The 17,652-nt window shown below is 38.0% G+C and overlaps 1 protein-coding gene across 6 annotated transcripts in view; it reads right to left on the bottom strand.

Annotated features, from left to right (window-relative positions):
* The window catches only part of LOC141404703 (maternal protein pumilio-like), a 551,168-nt gene that overhangs the window by 454,797 nt on the left and 78,719 nt on the right, over positions 1–17,652 (bottom strand). For all 6 annotated transcript variants that reach the window (XM_073988353.1, XM_073988318.1, XM_073988350.1 and 3 more), the window contains exon 3: positions 13,525–14,295. In XM_073988353.1, the coding sequence (XP_073844454.1) occupies positions 13,525–14,295 (771 nt within the window). The remainder of the gene's footprint in view (positions 1–13,524; positions 14,296–17,652) is intronic.

Genomic DNA, 17,652 nt, shown 5'->3' with positions numbered 1-17,652 from the left:
CAGCACCCTTTCTTTCAGAAAGGCTCTATCGAAGCACCCTTTCTTTCAGAAAGGCTCTATCGAAGCACCCTTTCTTTCAGAAAGGCTCTATCGAAGCACCCTTTCTTTCAGAAAGGCTCTATCGAAGCACCCTTTCTTTCAGAAAGGCTCTATCGAAGCACCCTTTCTTTCAGAAAGGCTCTATCGAAGCACCCTTTCTTTCAGAAAGGCTCTATCGAAGCGCCCTTTCTTTCAGAAAGGCTCTATCGAAGCAACCTTTCTGTCAGAAAGGCTCTATCGAAGCACCCTTTCTGTCAGAAAGGCTCTATCGAAGCACCCTTTCTTTCAGAAAGGCTCTATCGAAGCAACCTTTCTGTCAGAAAGGCTCTATCGAAGCACCCTTTCTGTCAGAAAGGCTCTATCGAAGCACCCTTTCCTTCACAAAGGCTCTATCGAAGCACCCTTTCATTCAGAAAGGCTCTATCGAAGCACCCTTTCTTTCAGAAAGGCTCTATCGAAGCACCCTTTCTTTCAGAAAGGCTCTATCGAAGCGCCCTTTCTTTCAGAAAGGCTCTATCGAAGCAACCTTTCTGTCAGAAAGGCTCTATCGAAGCACCCTTTCTGTCAGAAAGGCTCTATCGAAGCACCCTTTCTGTCAGAAAGGCTCTATCGAAGCACCCTTTCTGTCAGAAAGGCTCTATCGAAGCACCCTTTCTTTCAGAAAGGCTCTATCGAAGCACCCTTTCTTTCAGAAAGGCTCTATCGAAGCACCCTTTCTTTCAGAAAGGCTCTATCGAAGCGCCCTTTCTTTCAGAAAGGCTCTATCGGAGCAACCTTTCTGTCAGAAAGGCTCTATCGAAGCACCCTTTCTGTCAGAAAGGCTCTATCGAAGCACCCTTTCTGTCAGAAAGGCTCTATCGAAGCACCCTTTCTGTCAGAAAGGCTCTATCGAAGCACCCTTTCTTTCAGAAAGGCTCTATCGAAGCACTCTTTCTTTCAGAAAGTCTCTATCGAAGCACCCTTTCTTTCAGAAAGGCTCTATCGAAGCACCCTTTCTTTCAGAAAGGCTCTATCGAAGCACCCTTTCTTTCAGAAAGGCTCTACGAAGCACCGTTTCTTTCAGAAAGGCTCTATCGAAGCACGCTTTCTTTCAGAAAGGCTCTATCGAAGCACCCTTTCTTTCAGAAAGGCTCTATCGAAGCACCTTTTCTTTCAGAAAGGCTCTATCGAAGCACCCTTTCTTTCCGAGAGGCTCTATCGAAGCACCCTTTCTTTCACAAAGGCTCTATCGAAGCACCCTTTCTTTCACAAAGCCTCTATCGAAGCACCCTTTCTTTTAGAAAGGCTCTATCGGAGCACCCTTTCTTTCAGAATGGCTCTATCGAAGCACCCTTTCTTTCAGAAAGGCTCTATCGAAGCACCCTTTCTTTCAGAAAGGCTCTATCGAAGCACCTTTTCTTTCACAAAGGCTCTATCGAAGCACCCGTTCTTTCACAAAGGCTCTATCGAAGCACCATTTCTTTCAGAAAGGCTCTATCGAAGCACCCTTTCTTTCAGAAAGTCCCTATCGAAGTACCCTGCCTTTCAGAAAAGGTCTAGTCACGTCGTCCGCGCATGCCACAGATATCTGCGACAAGCTTAGATGTAAGAACAAGGTTCTCAAATCCCTAGCCCGCAGCATTTGGGGTACAGATAAATAATCCTTGTTGACCACATATAACAGTTCAGTCTGTGGTAAGCTATGCGGCGTTATTTTGGCCCGCGAATATAAATGCAATCTGCCCTGAGATCGGAGATTTTTTAACGGAATTTCGCTAACATACATTTCTAGGGTAAATGGCGTTTTTTACATTGTCTATTTCACTTTTTCCTTCAACAAAACCACTGTGCATGAAATCAAGTCTATACGAAAACAATTGTCACTGACTTCAAAGAGGGCGCACGACAGCACACAGAAGATAATGGCAAAAGGACACAACATACCACCCAGCCCAGCCAACATGCATGAAAAATGGGATGGAACACCCAATAAAAAGGGTGAAGAAGAGGTTGGTTATATTATATTTTGTTGTTTCTCTTATGTTTCCTTTTGCTCATTCATTTATGTAGGTACTGCATGTTTTTGCCTTGCCCTCATGCTTGCTTTTCTTTTATTGTTTCTTTTTGACATGCTGCAGAAGAAAACACGCTAAAATTTAATGCAAACGAAGCAGAAAAACAACAACGCTACGGACAACAACACAAGCTTTGCTTGAAGATAAAGAGGAAAAAATGCCGGCTGTTTATGTGAACTTGTTGTTTTTGTATTCAAATACCCCAGTCAGTTCATAGTAACTTTTGCACAAACAGCTGAATAATTTGTTTTCTTACTCAGTTAGTTACTCTCTCACTCATTTTAGGCTCTCGCTCTCTCCGGGTTATGTTAATGTTTACTTTTTTCATCACAGCAGAGAAAAGGAGGCATTTCCTCCCCTTTTCTTGTTCAAAGTTTAATGTGTGACAATGACAAGAACAGGATTACTCCTTGGCTGGCCCATCCACCACATAGTCAGCCTGCCTGCCTGCCTGACAGTAAGAAAGCCCGCAAATAAAGCCATGCTAGACTTGCCACAACCGCTAGCAAGCAGCCAGTCAGCAGGCAGGCAAACAAAGTAGTTCGTGTTGAAAATAAAAGGAAAACTTTTCGCCGCCATGTTGCCAAATTTCACCAAGGCATTGTAAGTTGGGACGTGGTGATATGTTCTTTCTTCTTCCCTTTGTTTGGAAGAATGAAATGTAATTCATCAAAGAATCGTTGGGCATTGTATGTGTATTTTTTCTTTTCTTTTTTTGTGATTCCTGTTTCCCTAAAAAGAGATTTTTTTGTTCTCCTCCATTTTAATTGCAGTGATTATGAGAGTAAAAATAAATGGGTTATGTGAACGTCAAAAATCATGTCAGCCACATTTAATGAAGAGCAATCAAACAATCAAGGAAGAATCATCATATGACTTTTTGGAACACATTTGTCCTGGTTGGACTAGGCCACAGGCGCAGGTTGTGTTAGCAATAAACCCTTTCTTAAAGAAAGGGTTCGTCGATAAAAACTTCCAGAAAGAAAGGATGCTTCGATAGACACTTTCTGAAAGAAAGGGTGCTTCGATAGACACTTTCTTAAAGGAAAGGTGCTTCGATAGACACATTCTGAAAGAAAGGATGCTTCGATAGACACTTTCTGAAAGAAAGGGTGCATCGTTAGACACTTTCTGAAAGAAAGTTTGCTTCAATAGACCCTTTCTGAAAGAAATGATGCTTCGATAGACACTTTCTGAAAGAAAGGGTGCTTCGATAGATAATTTCTGAAAGAAAGGGTGCTTCGATAGACACTTTCTGAAAGAAAGGGTGCTTCTAGGAAAGAAAGTGTGCTTCGATAGACCCTCTATGAAAGAAACGGTGCTTCGATAGGCACTTTCTGAAAGAAAGGATGCTTCGATAGACACTTTCTGAAAGACATGGTTCTTCGATAGACACTTCCTAAAAGAAATGGTGCTTCAATAGACACTTTCTAAAAGAAAGGGTGCTTCAATACACACTTTCTGAAAGAAAGGGTGCTTCGAAAGACACTTTCTGAAAGAAAGGATGCTTCGATAGACACTTTCTGAAAAAAGGGTGCTTCGATAGACACTTTCTGAAAAAAGGGTGCTTCGATAGACGCTTTCTGAAAGAAAGGGTGGTTCGATAGACACTTTCCGAAAGAGAGGCTGCTTCTATAGACCCTTTCTGAAAAAAGGGGTGCTTCTATATACGCCTTCTGAAAAAAGGGGTGCTTCTATATACGCCTTCTGAAAGACAGGGTGCTTCTATATACGCCTTCTGAAAGACAGGGTGCTTCGATAGACCCTCTTTAAAGAAATGGTCCTTCGATAGACACTTTCTGAAAGAAAGGGTGCTTCGATAGACACTTTCTGAAAGAAAGGGTGCATCGTTAGACACTTTCTGAAAGAAAGTTTGCTTCAATAGACCCTTTCTGAAAGAAATGATGCTTCGATAGACACTTTCTGAAAGAAAGGGTGCTTCGATAGATAATTTCTGAAAGAAAGGGTGCTTCGATAGACACTTTCTGAAAGAAAGTTTGCTTCAATAGACCCTTTCTGAAAGAAATGATGCTTCGATAGACACTTTCTGAAAGAAAGGGTGCTTCGATAGACACTTTCTGAAAGAAAGGGTGTATCGTTAGACACTTTCTGAAAGAAAGGGTGCATCGTTAGACACTTTCTGAAAGAAAGTTTGCTTCAATAGACCCTTTCTGAAAGAAATGATGCTTCGATAGACACTTTCTGAAAGAAAGGGTGCTTCGATAGATAATTTCTGAAAGAAAGGGTGCTTCGATAGACACTTTCTGAAAGAAAGGGTGCTTCTAGGAAAGAAAGTGTGCTTCGATAGACCCTCTATGAAAGAAACGGTGCTTCGATAGGCACTTTCTGAAAGAAAGGATGCTTCGATAGACACTTTCTGAAAGACATGGTTCTTCGATAGACACTTCCTAAAAGAAATGGTGCTTCAATAGACACTTTCTAAAAGAAAGGGTGCTTCAATACACACTTTCTGAAAGAAAGGGTGCTTCGAAAGACACTTTCTGAAAGAAAGGGTGCTTCGATAGATAATTTCTGAAAGAAAGGGTGCTTCGATAGACACTTTCTGAAAGAAAGGGTGCTTCTAGGAAAGAAAGTGTGCTTCGATAGACCCTCTATGAAAGAAACGGTGCTTCGATAGGCACTTTCTGAAAGAAAGGATGCTTCGATAGACACTTTCTGAAAGACATGGTTCTTCGATATACACTTCCTAAAAGAAATGGTGCTTCAATAGACACTTTCTAAAAGAAAGGGTGCTTCAATACACACTTTCTGAAAGAAAGGGTGCTTCGAAAGACACTTTCTGAAAGAAAGGATGCTTCGATAGACACTTTCTGAAAAAAGGGTGCTTCGATAGACACTTTCTGAAAAAAGGGTGCTTCGATAGACGCTTTCTGAAAGAAAGGGTGCTTCGATAGATAATTTCTGAAAGAAAGGGTGCTTCGATAGACACTTTCTGAAAGAAAAGGTGCTTCTAGGAAAGAAAGTGTGCTTCGATAGACCCTCTATGAAAGAAACGGTGCTTCGATAGGCACTTTCTGAAAGAAAGGATGCTTCGATAGACACTTTCTGAAAGACATGGTTCTTCGATAGACACTTCCTAAAAGAAATGGTGCTTCAATAGACACTTTCTAAAAGAAAGGGTGCTTCAATACACACTTTCTGAAAGAAAGGGTGCTTCGAAAGACACTTTCTGAAAGAAAGGATGCTTCGATAGACACTTTCTGAAAAAAGGGTGCTTCGATAGACACTTTCTGAAAAAAGGGTGCTTCGATAGACGCTTTCTGAAAGAAAGGGTGGTTCGATAGACACTTTCCGAAAGAGAGGCTGCTTCTATAGACCCTTTCTGAAAAAAGGGGTGCTTCTATATACGCCTTCTGAAAAAAGGGGTGCTTCTATATACGCCTTCTGAAAGACAGGGTGCTTCTATATACGCCTTCTGAAAGACAGGGTGCTTCGATAGACCCTCTTTAAAGAAATGGTCCTTCGATAGACACTTTCTGAAAGAAAGGGTGCTTCGATAGACACTTTCTGAAAGAAAGGGTGCATCGTTAGACACTTTCTGAAAGAAAGTTTGCTTCAATAGACCCTTTCTGAAAGAAATGATGCTTCGATAGACACTTTCTGAAAGAAAGGGTGCTTCGATAGATAATTTCTGAAAGAAAGGGTGCTTCGATAGACACTTTCTGAAAGAAAGGGTGCTTCTAGGAAAGAAAGTGTGCTTCGATAGACCCTCTATGAAAGAAACGGTGCTTCGATAGGCACTTTCTGAAAGAAAGGATGCTTCGATAGACACTTTCTGAAAGACATGGTTCTTCGATAGAAACTTCCTAAAAGAAATGGTGCTTCAATAGACACTTTCTAAAAGAAAGGGTGCTTCAATACACACTTTCTGAAAGAAAGGGTGCTTCGAAAGACACTTTCTGAAAGAAAGGGTGCTTCGATAGATAATTTCTGAAAGAAAGGGTGCTTCGATAGACACTTTCTGAAAGAAAGGGTGCTTCTAGGAAAGAAAGTGTGCTTCGATAGACCCTCTATGAAAGAAACGGTGCTTCGATAGGCACTTTCTGAAAGAAAGGATGCTTCGATAGACACTTTCTGAAAGACATGGTTCTTCGATAGACACTTCCTAAAAGAAATGGTGCTTCAATAGACACTTTCTAAAAGAAAGGGTGCTTCAATACACACTTTCTGAAAGAAAGGGTGCTTCGAAAGACACTTTCTGAAAGAAAGGATGCTTCGATAGACACTTTCTGAAAAAAGGGTGCTTCGATAGACACTTTCTGAAAAAAGGGTGCTTCGATAGACGCTTTCTGAAAGAAAGGGTGGTTCGATAGACACTTTCCGAAAGAGAGGCTGCTTCTATAGACCCTTTCTGAAAAAAGGGGTGCTTCTATATACGCCTTCTGAAAAAAGGGGTGCTTCTATATACGCCTTCTGAAAGACAGGGTGCTTCTATATACGCCTTCTGAAAGACAGGGTGCTTCGATAGACCCTCTTTAAAGAAATGGTCCTTCGATAGACACTTTCTGAAAGAAAGGGTGCTTCGATAGACACTTTCTGAAAGAAAGGTGCTTCGATAGACACTTTCTGAAAGAAAGGTTGCTTCGATAGAGCCTTTTTTAAGATGGCGTGCTTCGATAGACCCTTTCTAAACGAAAGCGTGTTTCGGTATATCCTTTCTAAAATAAAGGGTGCTTCGATACACCCTTGCTGAAAGAAAGGGTGCTTCGATAGACACTTTCTGAAAGAACGGGTGCTTCTATAGACCCTTTATAAAAGAAAGGGTGCTTCGGCAGACACCTTCTGAAGGAAAGGGTGCTTCGATAGACGCTTGTTGAATGAAAGGGTGCTTCTATAGACCCTTTATAAAAGAAAGGGTGCTTCTATAGACCCTTTATAAAAGAAAGGGTGCTTCGGCAGACCCTTTCTAAACGATAGGGTGCTTAGATAGACGCTTGTTGAATGAAAGGGTGCTTCGATAGACCCTCTTTGAAAGAAATGGTGCTTCGATAGACACTTTCTTAAAGGAAAGGTGCTTCTATAGACCCTTTCTAAAGAACGGATGCTTCTATAGACTCTTTCTAAAAGAAAGGGTGCTACTATAGACCCTTACTAAAAGATAGGTTGCTTTGATAGATACTTTCTGAAAGAAAGGGTGCTTCTATAGACCCTTACTAAAAGATAGGTTGCTTCGATAGACACTTTCTGAAAGAAAGGATGCTTCGATAGACACTTTCTGAAAGAAATGATGCTTCGATAGACACTTTCTGAAAGAAAGGGTGCTTCGATAGATACTTTCTGAAAGAAAGGGTGCTTCGATAGACACTTTCTGAAAGAAAGGGTGCTTCGATAGATACTTTCTGAAAGAAAGGGTGCTTCGATAGACACTTTCTGAAAGAAAGGGTGCTTCTAGGAAAGAAAGTGTGCTTCGATAGACCCTCTATGAAAGAAACGGTGCTTCGATAGACGCTTTCTGAAAGAAAGGGTGATTCGATAGACACTTTCCGAAAGAGAGGCTGCTTCTATAGACCCTTTCTGAAAAAAGGGGTGCTTCTATATACGCCTTCTGAAAAAAGGGGGTGCTTCTATATACGCCTTCTGAAAGACAGGGTGCTTCTATATACGCCTTCTGAAAGACAGGGTGCTTCTATATACGCCTTCTGAAAGACAGGGTGCTTCGATAGACCCTCTTTAAAGAAACGGTCCTTCGATAGACACTTTCTGAAAGAAAGGGTGCTTCGATAGACACTTTCTGAAAGAAAGGGTGCTTCGATAGACACTTTCTGAAAGAAAGGGTGCTTCGATAGACACTTTCTGAAAGAAAGGGTGCTTCGATAGACACTTTCTGAAAGAAAGGGTGCTTCGATAGAGCCTTTTTTAAGATGGCGTGCTTCGATAGACCCTTTCTAAACGAAAGCGTGTTTCGGTATATCCTTTCTAAAATAAAGGGTGCTTCGATACACCCTTGCTGAAAGAAAGGGTGCTTCGATAGACACTTTCTGAAAGAACGGGTGCTTCTATAGACCCTTTATAAAAGAAAGGGTGCTTCGGCAGACACCTTCTGAAGGAAAGGGTGCTTCGATAGACGCTTGTTGAATGAAAGGGTGCTTCGATAGACCCTCTTTGAAAGAAATGGTGCTTCGATAGACACTTTCTTAAAGGAAAGGTGCTTCTATAGACCCTTTCTAAAAGAACGGATGCTTCTATAGACTCTTTCTAAAAGAAAGAGTGCTACTATAGACCCTTACTAAAAGATAGGTTGCTTTGATAGATACTGTCTGAAAGAAATGGTGCTTCTATAGACCCTTACTAAAAGATAAGTTGCTTCGATAGACTCTTGCTGAAAGAAAGGGTGATTCGATAGAGCCTTGCTAAAAGAAAGAGTACTTCGATAGACTCTTTCCTTCTTTGTCTCCTCATTTAGATGTTCCTCTGAGGAGCAATTCACAGGACGGCATTCTAAATATTTTTCTATCATCTGCACCACAAGTCTTGCCGTCTAGGGACTTGAGAAACTTGTTCCTACATCTCAGCTTGTCGGATATAGATGCCACATCGTGGACGACGTTATCATGCTGTGGAATGTTACCCCTAGAATCTTGTGGTCGGAATTCCGGCTACCTTCGACCATGACATTCAACTCAGTGCTCACCTTTGCGGTCCATGTGGTGAACAGAGCGACCGTATATTTATGAGCTGCATCAGTTCTCAATAATAGATCAGTAAAAAGCGCTCCTCAGGTGGCCTTAAATGCGCTACTTAATATTTAACGCCTGGATATTTAGGTTCAGGTATCAGGCATCTAGAGGAATTTTGAGGCACAGGGAGCTAAGTGTGTGACGGCATGGACATGCAGGCATATCGCTACAGATAGGTAGCCAAGTGGCAGGGTAGGAAAAACTTGCTACTTCTTGCCGATTTTGGACTTTATTTAGTAACCTAAAATTGTCATTCCGGTGGTCAGTGTCCAAAGGGATTTTTCAGCTTTAGGATAATTATCTCAGCAAGTATGAAATTGTCCCCTAAAAAAATATACCTTCGTTATAAGGACACAAGGACACTGCAAATTCCCAAACCTGCTTTCCAAAAGTCAAAACAACAAAACTGCGTGGAGAAGTAACTTCATCAAAAGGAATATAATGACTGTCCATATCAACACATTACCAAGCCTCAACATTTTTTTAACTTGGTTCACTCGCAGCTTCACGTGTCGGTAATTGTGTTGAAATGAAGCGGTCAGAGACACATTCGGATGGGCCAAGTCTTTTGCACAAAGAACAACCAAACAACAATAACAACAACTACATTTTTCACATCTTCAATTCTTGTCTGTTTGCGAATTTCTTTCATTCCATTCGTTTTGCACTCATTTACATTTTGTTTCCAGACCTGACCGACCACCAGACCCCATAGACAGACACACACATATTGGTCACAACAGCAAGGCAAATAAAGGAGAACATGAAGAAGAATATCGGTGCTACTACTTGAGGGTTTTTTGCACGGATATATGAATGTGTGTTTGTGCCATCATCACGACAACGACCAGTATTCGACACCGCACAAAGGCAGGCTCCTTAGCATTCAGTCATTCACATCCAGGCAAAAGAATGAAAATGAAAACTTTAAAGAATGAGAAAATGAAACTATTCTTCAGTTGCATGCATGGATGAATGCAGAAAGCAAATGAATTGATACTGAGAATGTTGGCGATGGATGGTTGGTGTTGCTGTTTTTTTGTTGTTTTCAGGTTGTTGTTGTTGTTGCTATTGCATACCTGAAGAATATTTATATGGATGGGGGGCTGTGGTGCTTGTTTGTTGTTCAGATGATCCCAGTCTCTTTGTGTTGGGGCTATCATTTTCGTGTCGTGTCTGGATGAGTTTTTGATGAAAAAGGCGGTAAGCGACATGTGAAACCTTGCACAGTGGGTTGGAAAGTACTTTTGCAAATGTCTAAAATTAAGAAAATCGACGATGAAGAAATATATAGGAAATATTATACACTTTATCCAAATATCGTGGAATTATCCACGTTATTTTAATAACGTGGAATTATTATCCACGTTATCATAATAACGTGAAAATATTATCCACGTATAATAATTTGGAAATATTATCCACGTTATCCAAATATCGCGGACATATTATCCACGTAATCCTAATAAAGTGGAAATATTATCCATGTTATCCAAATAGCGGGAAATGTTATCCATGTTATCCAAATAACGAGAAATGTTATCTACGTTATCCAAAAAACTAGGAAATATTATTCACGTTATCCAAAAAAAGTGGAAATATTATCCGCGTTATCCTAATTACGTCGAAATGTTATCCGCCTTATCCTAATAACGTGGAATTATCAGCCACATTATCAAAATAAAGTGAAAATATTATCCACGTTGTCGTTATAACGTGAAATTATTATCCACTGTATCCTAATAACGTAAAAATGTTATCCGCGTTAAAAAAATAGCGTGGAAATATTATCCACGTTATCCAAATAACTAGGAAATTTTATCCACGTTATCCTAATTACGTGAAAATATTATCCACGTTATCATAATATAGTAGAAATGTTGTCCACGTTATCCTAATAACACAGAAATATTATCCATGTTATCCTTATAACGTGGAAATATTCACTTTATCCAAGTAACATGGAAATATAATCCGCTTTATCCTAATAACATGGAAAGATTTCCTCGTTATCCAAATTACGTGGAAATATTATCACGTTATCCAAATAAAGTGAAAATATTATTCACGTTATCCCAATAACGTATGAATATTATCCACGTTATTATCCACGTCATCCCAATAAAGTAAAAATATTATCCACGTTATCCAAGTAACGTGGAAATATTATCCACGTTATCCAAATAAAGTGAAAATATTATCTACGTTATCCAAATAAAGTGAAAATATTATCCACGTTATCCCAATAACGTATGAATATTATCCACGCTATCCTTATAACGAGGAAATATCATCTACGTTATCCCAATAACGTATAAATATTATCCACGTTATCCAAGTAACGTGGAAATGTTATCCGCTTTATTCCAATAACGTGGAAAGATTATTCCCATTATCCAAATTACGTGGAAATATTATCCACTTTATCCTAAGAAAATATTATGAACGTTATCCTCATAACGTGGAAATATTATCCACGTTATCCAAATAAAGTGAAAATATCCACGTTATCCAAATAAAGTGAAAATATTATCCACATTATCCCAATAACGTATGAATATTATCCACGTTATTATCCACGTCATCCCAATAAAGTAAAAATATTATCCACGTTATCCAAGTAACGTGGAAATATTATTCACGTCATCCTTTTAACGCGAAAATATTATCCACGCTATCCAAAAGTCGTAGAAATATTATCCACGTTACCCAAATAAATTGGAAATTTTATCCACGTTATCCAAATAGCTTGGAAATTTTATCCACGTTACCCAAATACCTTGAAAATTGTATCCACGTTATCCAAATGACTTGGAAATTTTATCCACGTTATCCTAATTACGTGGGAATGTTATCCACGTTTTCCTAATAACGTGGGAATATTATCCACGTTATCCTAATAACGTGAAAATGTTATCCCCGTTATCCGAATAACGTGAGAATATTATACACGTTATTCTAATAACGTGAAAATATTACCAACGTTATCCAAATAACGTGGAATTATTATCGACTTTATTCTAATAACCTGGAAATGTAGAATTATTATCAACGTTATCCTAATAAGATGGAAATATTATCCACGTTATCCAAATAACGTGGTGTTTTCCACGTTATCCTAATTATGTGGAAATATTATCCGCGTTATCCTAATAACTTGGAAATGTTATCCACGTTATGCTAATAACTAAGAAATAGTATCCACCTTATCCAAATTACATGGAAATATTAACCACTTAATTATAACAACGGGAAAATATTATCCACGTTATCCTTATAACGCTGAAATATTACCCACGTTATCCTTATAACGTGGAATATTATCCACGTTGTCCAAGTAACGCGAAAATATTATCCTTAATTCAAAATATAGTCCACATTATTTAATAACGTGAAAATATTATCCACGTTATCAAAATAGCGGGAAATATTATCCACGTTATGCTAATACCGTAGAAGTATTATCCACGTTATGCTAATACCGTAAAAATATTATCCACGTTATCCTAATACCGTCGAAATATTATCCACGGTATCCGAATACAGTGGAAATATTATCCACGTTATCCAATAAACGTAGAAAAATTATCCACGTCATACTAATAACGTGGAAATATCATCCATGTCATCTTAGTGGGAAATATTATCCACTTTATCCAAATGAGAAGGAAATTTTATCTACGTTATCCATTATCCTAACAATAGAAAGATTATCCATGTTATCCAAATATCATGGAAATATTATCCATGTTATCCAAATATCATGGAAATATTATCCACGTTATCCGAATAATGTGGAAATATTATCCACGTTATCTTAATAACGTGGAAATATTCATAACGTATAAATATTATCCACGTTATCCAAGTAACGTGGAATATTATCTGCTTTATCCTAATAACGTGGAAATATTATCTGCTTTATCCTAATAACGTGGAAATATTATCTGCTTTATCCTAATAACGTGGAAAGATTATCCACGCTATCCAAATTACGTTGAAATATTATCAACTTTAGCCTAATAACGTGAAAATATTATCCACGTTATCTTTATAACGTGGAAATACTATCCACGTTATCCTAATAACGTTAAAATGTTATCCACGTTGTCCTAATAACGTGAAAATATTACCCTAATAAAGTGCAAATATTATCCACGTTATCCAAATAACGTGGAAATATTATCCACGATATCCAAATAACGTGGAAATATTATTCACGATATCCTAATAACGTGAAAATATTATCCACGATATCCTAATAACGTGAAAATATTATCCACGTTAACTGTATAACGTGAAAATATTATCCACGTTAACTGTATAACGTGAAAATACTATCCACGTTATCCAAAAAAAACGTGGAAATACTATCCACGTTATCCAAATAACGTTAAAATATTATCCACGTTGTCCTAATGACGTGAAAATATTATCCACGTTGTCCTAATAACGTGAAAATATTATCCACGTTATCCAAAAAAGTTAAAATATTATCCACGTTATCAACAACAAAAGGTTGAAATATTATCCACGTTATCTGTATAACGTGAAAATGTTATCCACGTTATCCTAACAACTTTATCCAACTAAAGAGTTTTTTACCAAATAATGAAGAAGTCATCAGATTAATTCAGAAAATGCCAAGGATTAGCCCGGCTGGCCATATAGCCATATGTAGGTTTTCCTTTAATTCCTTAAAATTAAAAAAAAAAAAATAGTTTTCTACTTACCGCTGCTGCATTCCTTGAAGCGGCAGCTGCTGCGGCAGCTTGATTATTCATATATTGATTTTGTGGCATCATGCCCATGGCAGCGGCGGCAGCAGCCGCATGTGGCTGTCCGCCCAAATACACCAATTCGCCAGGACCCGGTTGACCGGGTGGCGGTGGTTTGGGTACACCGACACCATTCATACCCACACCAGGATGTACACCGGGATGATCGTACATATTACCCGTTGCTGCGGCCTGCATATTTGGTGGCAATTGCATGTGTGGCATACCCGCTGCTATGGCTGCAGCAGCGGCTGCGGCAGCTGCTGGATTATTCATGGCATGATTCAGCAAATTCGAATTGAATTGATGCGATTGCATTTGTGAGGGGTGAGGTGGCCCGTGCTGTTGATGTTGTGGATGTGGTGGCTGTTGATGAGCTGGATGTGGTGGTTGTTGCTGTTGTTGTTGTTGCTGCTGCTGCTGTTGTTGTTGCTGCTGATGGTGTTGAGCAGCGGCTGCAGCAACTTGAGACATCATTTGATTATGTTTAGCAACGGCTGCAGCTTGTTGCATAGCAGCCATACCGGCTGCAGCGGCAGCTGCCGCGGAGTTACCCATCTGATTGGGACCACCCATTGAGGGATGAAGACCGCCATTTGTGCCCATACTACCGATGCCAGCGCCCATACCAATGGGACCAATTGCACCAGGACCACCGCCAGGTGGTGCACCGGGAGCAGCATTTGCCGGGTTCATGGGTGGATTGTATTTCCATTTGTCGGGATTCTGGAATTAATGAGAAATAAAAATAAATCAATAAAATAAAAATTTTGTAAAAATATTTTTTTATAGATTAACAAATTTATTACTCTTTTGCCAGACATTGAAAATATACATGAAAATATGTTAAGTTTTAGGAGAGAGAGGGGAGGTGAAGGAGCTCCCTTTCTCCCTTCTTACCCAAAAACTCAAAACATTTTCATGAAAACGTTCATAGTCTGGCACAAGGCGAATTTGAACATTTTGTTTATTTTCATTTTAGTGATTACTAGCAAAATACCCGTTACTTCGTATGCGGAAAAGTAATAATATTCAAATAAACAATATTCAATATGGTGAACACTGAAAATTTGTATGTACTAATACCTATTTGAATTGATATTTAATTTTTTTCAAGTACTGTTCGTACACGTTCTGTTCGAATCTCAAAAAAAAAGACCTCTACCATCCATGTTTTATTAGAATGGTATAAGTAGTTTGAAAATTTTATCCACATTTTCCAACCGAATTTTGGAATTTGTGATATCAAAATGTTGAAAACCGATCGATTCCCCGGTCAGACAACATCATATTTTCGACGGTGGGAAAGGACCCCACAGTAATTTTGGCGACATTTCCTGAGTATTTCAGCCATGTAAAACTTCTCTACAAGTGGTGTCGTAAGGCATGCCGTTCGGACTCGGCAATAAACAGTAGGTCCTATATCATTGAGCTAATATGAATCGGGGTGCACTCATTGATATGAGAGAAGTCTCTCTTGTCCTGTCTGGGATGTTTGTGGAAAAATTATTACATTATTTAGAAACCGAATTCGTGTTAATAAAGAAACAATAGTACATTATTCATTACAATGTTAAGAATCCAGAACCTTAGCTCATATGTTACAGTTTTACCTCTACGCAGAAAAAAATAATTCATTCAATGTATGAATAGTGTTCAAAAAAATTTTCCAATGTTCAGATTTTTGTATTTTATGAACCTAGTTTATAAAGCAATAAATGCCGGTTTCTTTTTTGAATGAATCATAAACATGTAATATATGTATACTATTTTGCAAAATATGAACAAATTCATTCATTTCAAAATAATCTTCTTTAAAGCAAAACAATTTGCCTATATTCCTAAACTCTTTTTATATTTTTTATAAATTTATTTTTCTATAAAAATTTTTGTTTTTTTATATTGAAACTATTTTTTTATTTTATTTTCAAATTAGTTGTTTATTACTTAATTTTGTAATTCCTGTTCTTTAAAGGGTTCTCTTCTAATAATTAATTATGTATCTTGTAAATCAGAACAATGCGAACCATACGTACAAACATATTGAGTCCATCAGCACTAGCTTGAATTTTTAGATGTTGCATTTATATTAAAATAATTCAAAAATTGTATTTGCGAATTAATGCTATTGATATGGTGAGTGTCTTCCGACAACAAACGAAATCTATGGCGGTTAGTTAGTGGGGTAGTGGTTAGTAGTGTGGGTTGTTTAGGCTGTTATGCTTTGTTGACACGGAGTCAATGTGCGTGTAGATACGCTGGAGGGGAGGAAAGACAAAAATAATAGAATCAAAACCACAACATTTTCATAGGCAAAGCACAAAAACCGGTTTTGCCAGATAACGTAGGAGAAACTATGAAATTAATTTTTGTATTTTAGAAAAGCTTTCATACTTTTGCAAAAATAGTATTGTGTGCATTAGTAAAAAATTTTTTCCATTCACATTAAAAGAGGTACGTTCAAATTATGGACAACAAAAATTATGAACGGAATTAGTAAAAAAATTTCATACTTTTGTTTTTTCTGTGTACTTGCTCACCCAATGCCAATGTTTTGTTGGGTTTTAATAAACATTCTGATCCAATCTCAACAGTGATCCTCACACCAAATTTCATTTATCGATTCACTCAATACCAGTGCTTCAATATTTAGTATTACTTAATACTTATAGTACATTTATTGTACGACCACTTTTAACAATGAACCTGACAAATAAATAATATACCAGAATTCCACTTCTATTCCATAGCCCAATTCCAAATTTATTGCAATTTTGTACTTTTCACACACTATATATCGTCACCAAAAATGCCGGAAGACGTAACCCACAAAAATAAAACTTCACAGGAGAAGCAAAAACGTTATAAAATGAAAACGGTGTTATAAAATATCGAAAATTTTTAGTATCGTGTTTTAAGACAGGGAAGATATATATTTTTGGAAAAAAAATTAATTTTTTTTCCAGAATGTTAGAAGCTGTGTGGGTTACGTCTTTTGGTATTGTATTTTTCTAAAATGCCAAACGACGTAACCCGCAATTTATTGAGTATACATTTGAAAAAGGTAGTATAAATGAACAATTATAATTAAATTAGAACCTGATTATTGGCCTACGCGGCTAAGCGTACTTTAAACTAGTAATCTGACGGTGTTGGGTTCAATTCCCAATCTTAACGGTGATATTTCAGTGGATCACAATTAGGTGAACCGTCTATTCCAACCAGCACTGCAATTACTTATAATATCAAGTGTATTAGACGATATTTAAAACATCAAATCCAGAATATTATATTTATTGTGGTATTTAAGTCAATTTATCGGCAAAATATACAAGGTGGCGCAAAAGAAACCTCCAGATGTTTTTTGGCTGTAATTTAAAAAAAAATGAAAAAAGTTTGATTCTTCTTGTGCATTATTTTTATTTGGTATTTTAATTTTTTTTACATCAAGTCGAGAATATGATATCAGATAAATGGCCGCCGCCACAGCTTATTATCATTTGAGCCCTTTTTATGGCATTTTCCATCACTTTGGCCAAAACTTCCGGCGATAGGTCCATACATTCTTGGCGTATATTGTCCTTAAGAGCTGAAAGAGTCTGAGGATTGTTGATATAAACCCGCGACTTCAAAAAGCCCCACAAAAAGAAGTCTGGAGTGCCTCATAACTCATGATTATTTTTGATGAAATATCATCTTCCTCTTGGTGTTGATTAAGGATGGCTTGATCGTATGTTAGACGCGATTGGCGGTCAGCATCTAACAGCTGATGCACCGTCTGGACTTTGTACGGAAACATCTTCAATTCTTGTACCAAAATTCGCTGTAAAGACCGTCAACTGATACCCATTTGCGTGGCACGTCGTCTGCATTTTCTGATAGGAGGATTACTTTTGCGCCACCTTATAGTTATTATAAATTAAGTGATGTGTAACAATTTAAATGTAACTTTTAATTCTCATAAGGAATGTTGCCATAAATGTAATGACAATTTAAGCCACTGTGCGTATATCAAAGGAGGACCCATTGCCCCAAAATCTCCGGATCAAACGCTAATGTTTGCAGTTTATTGCATCTATTTGC

This window comes from Musca autumnalis, unplaced genomic scaffold (assembly GCF_047663935.1).
Source record: "Musca autumnalis isolate F117 unplaced genomic scaffold, ASM4766393v1 scaffold_1, whole genome shotgun sequence".
In the NCBI taxonomy this organism is placed as follows: domain Eukaryota; kingdom Metazoa; phylum Arthropoda; class Insecta; order Diptera; family Muscidae; genus Musca; species Musca autumnalis.
This window is presented reverse-complemented; position numbering and strand designations above follow the sequence as displayed.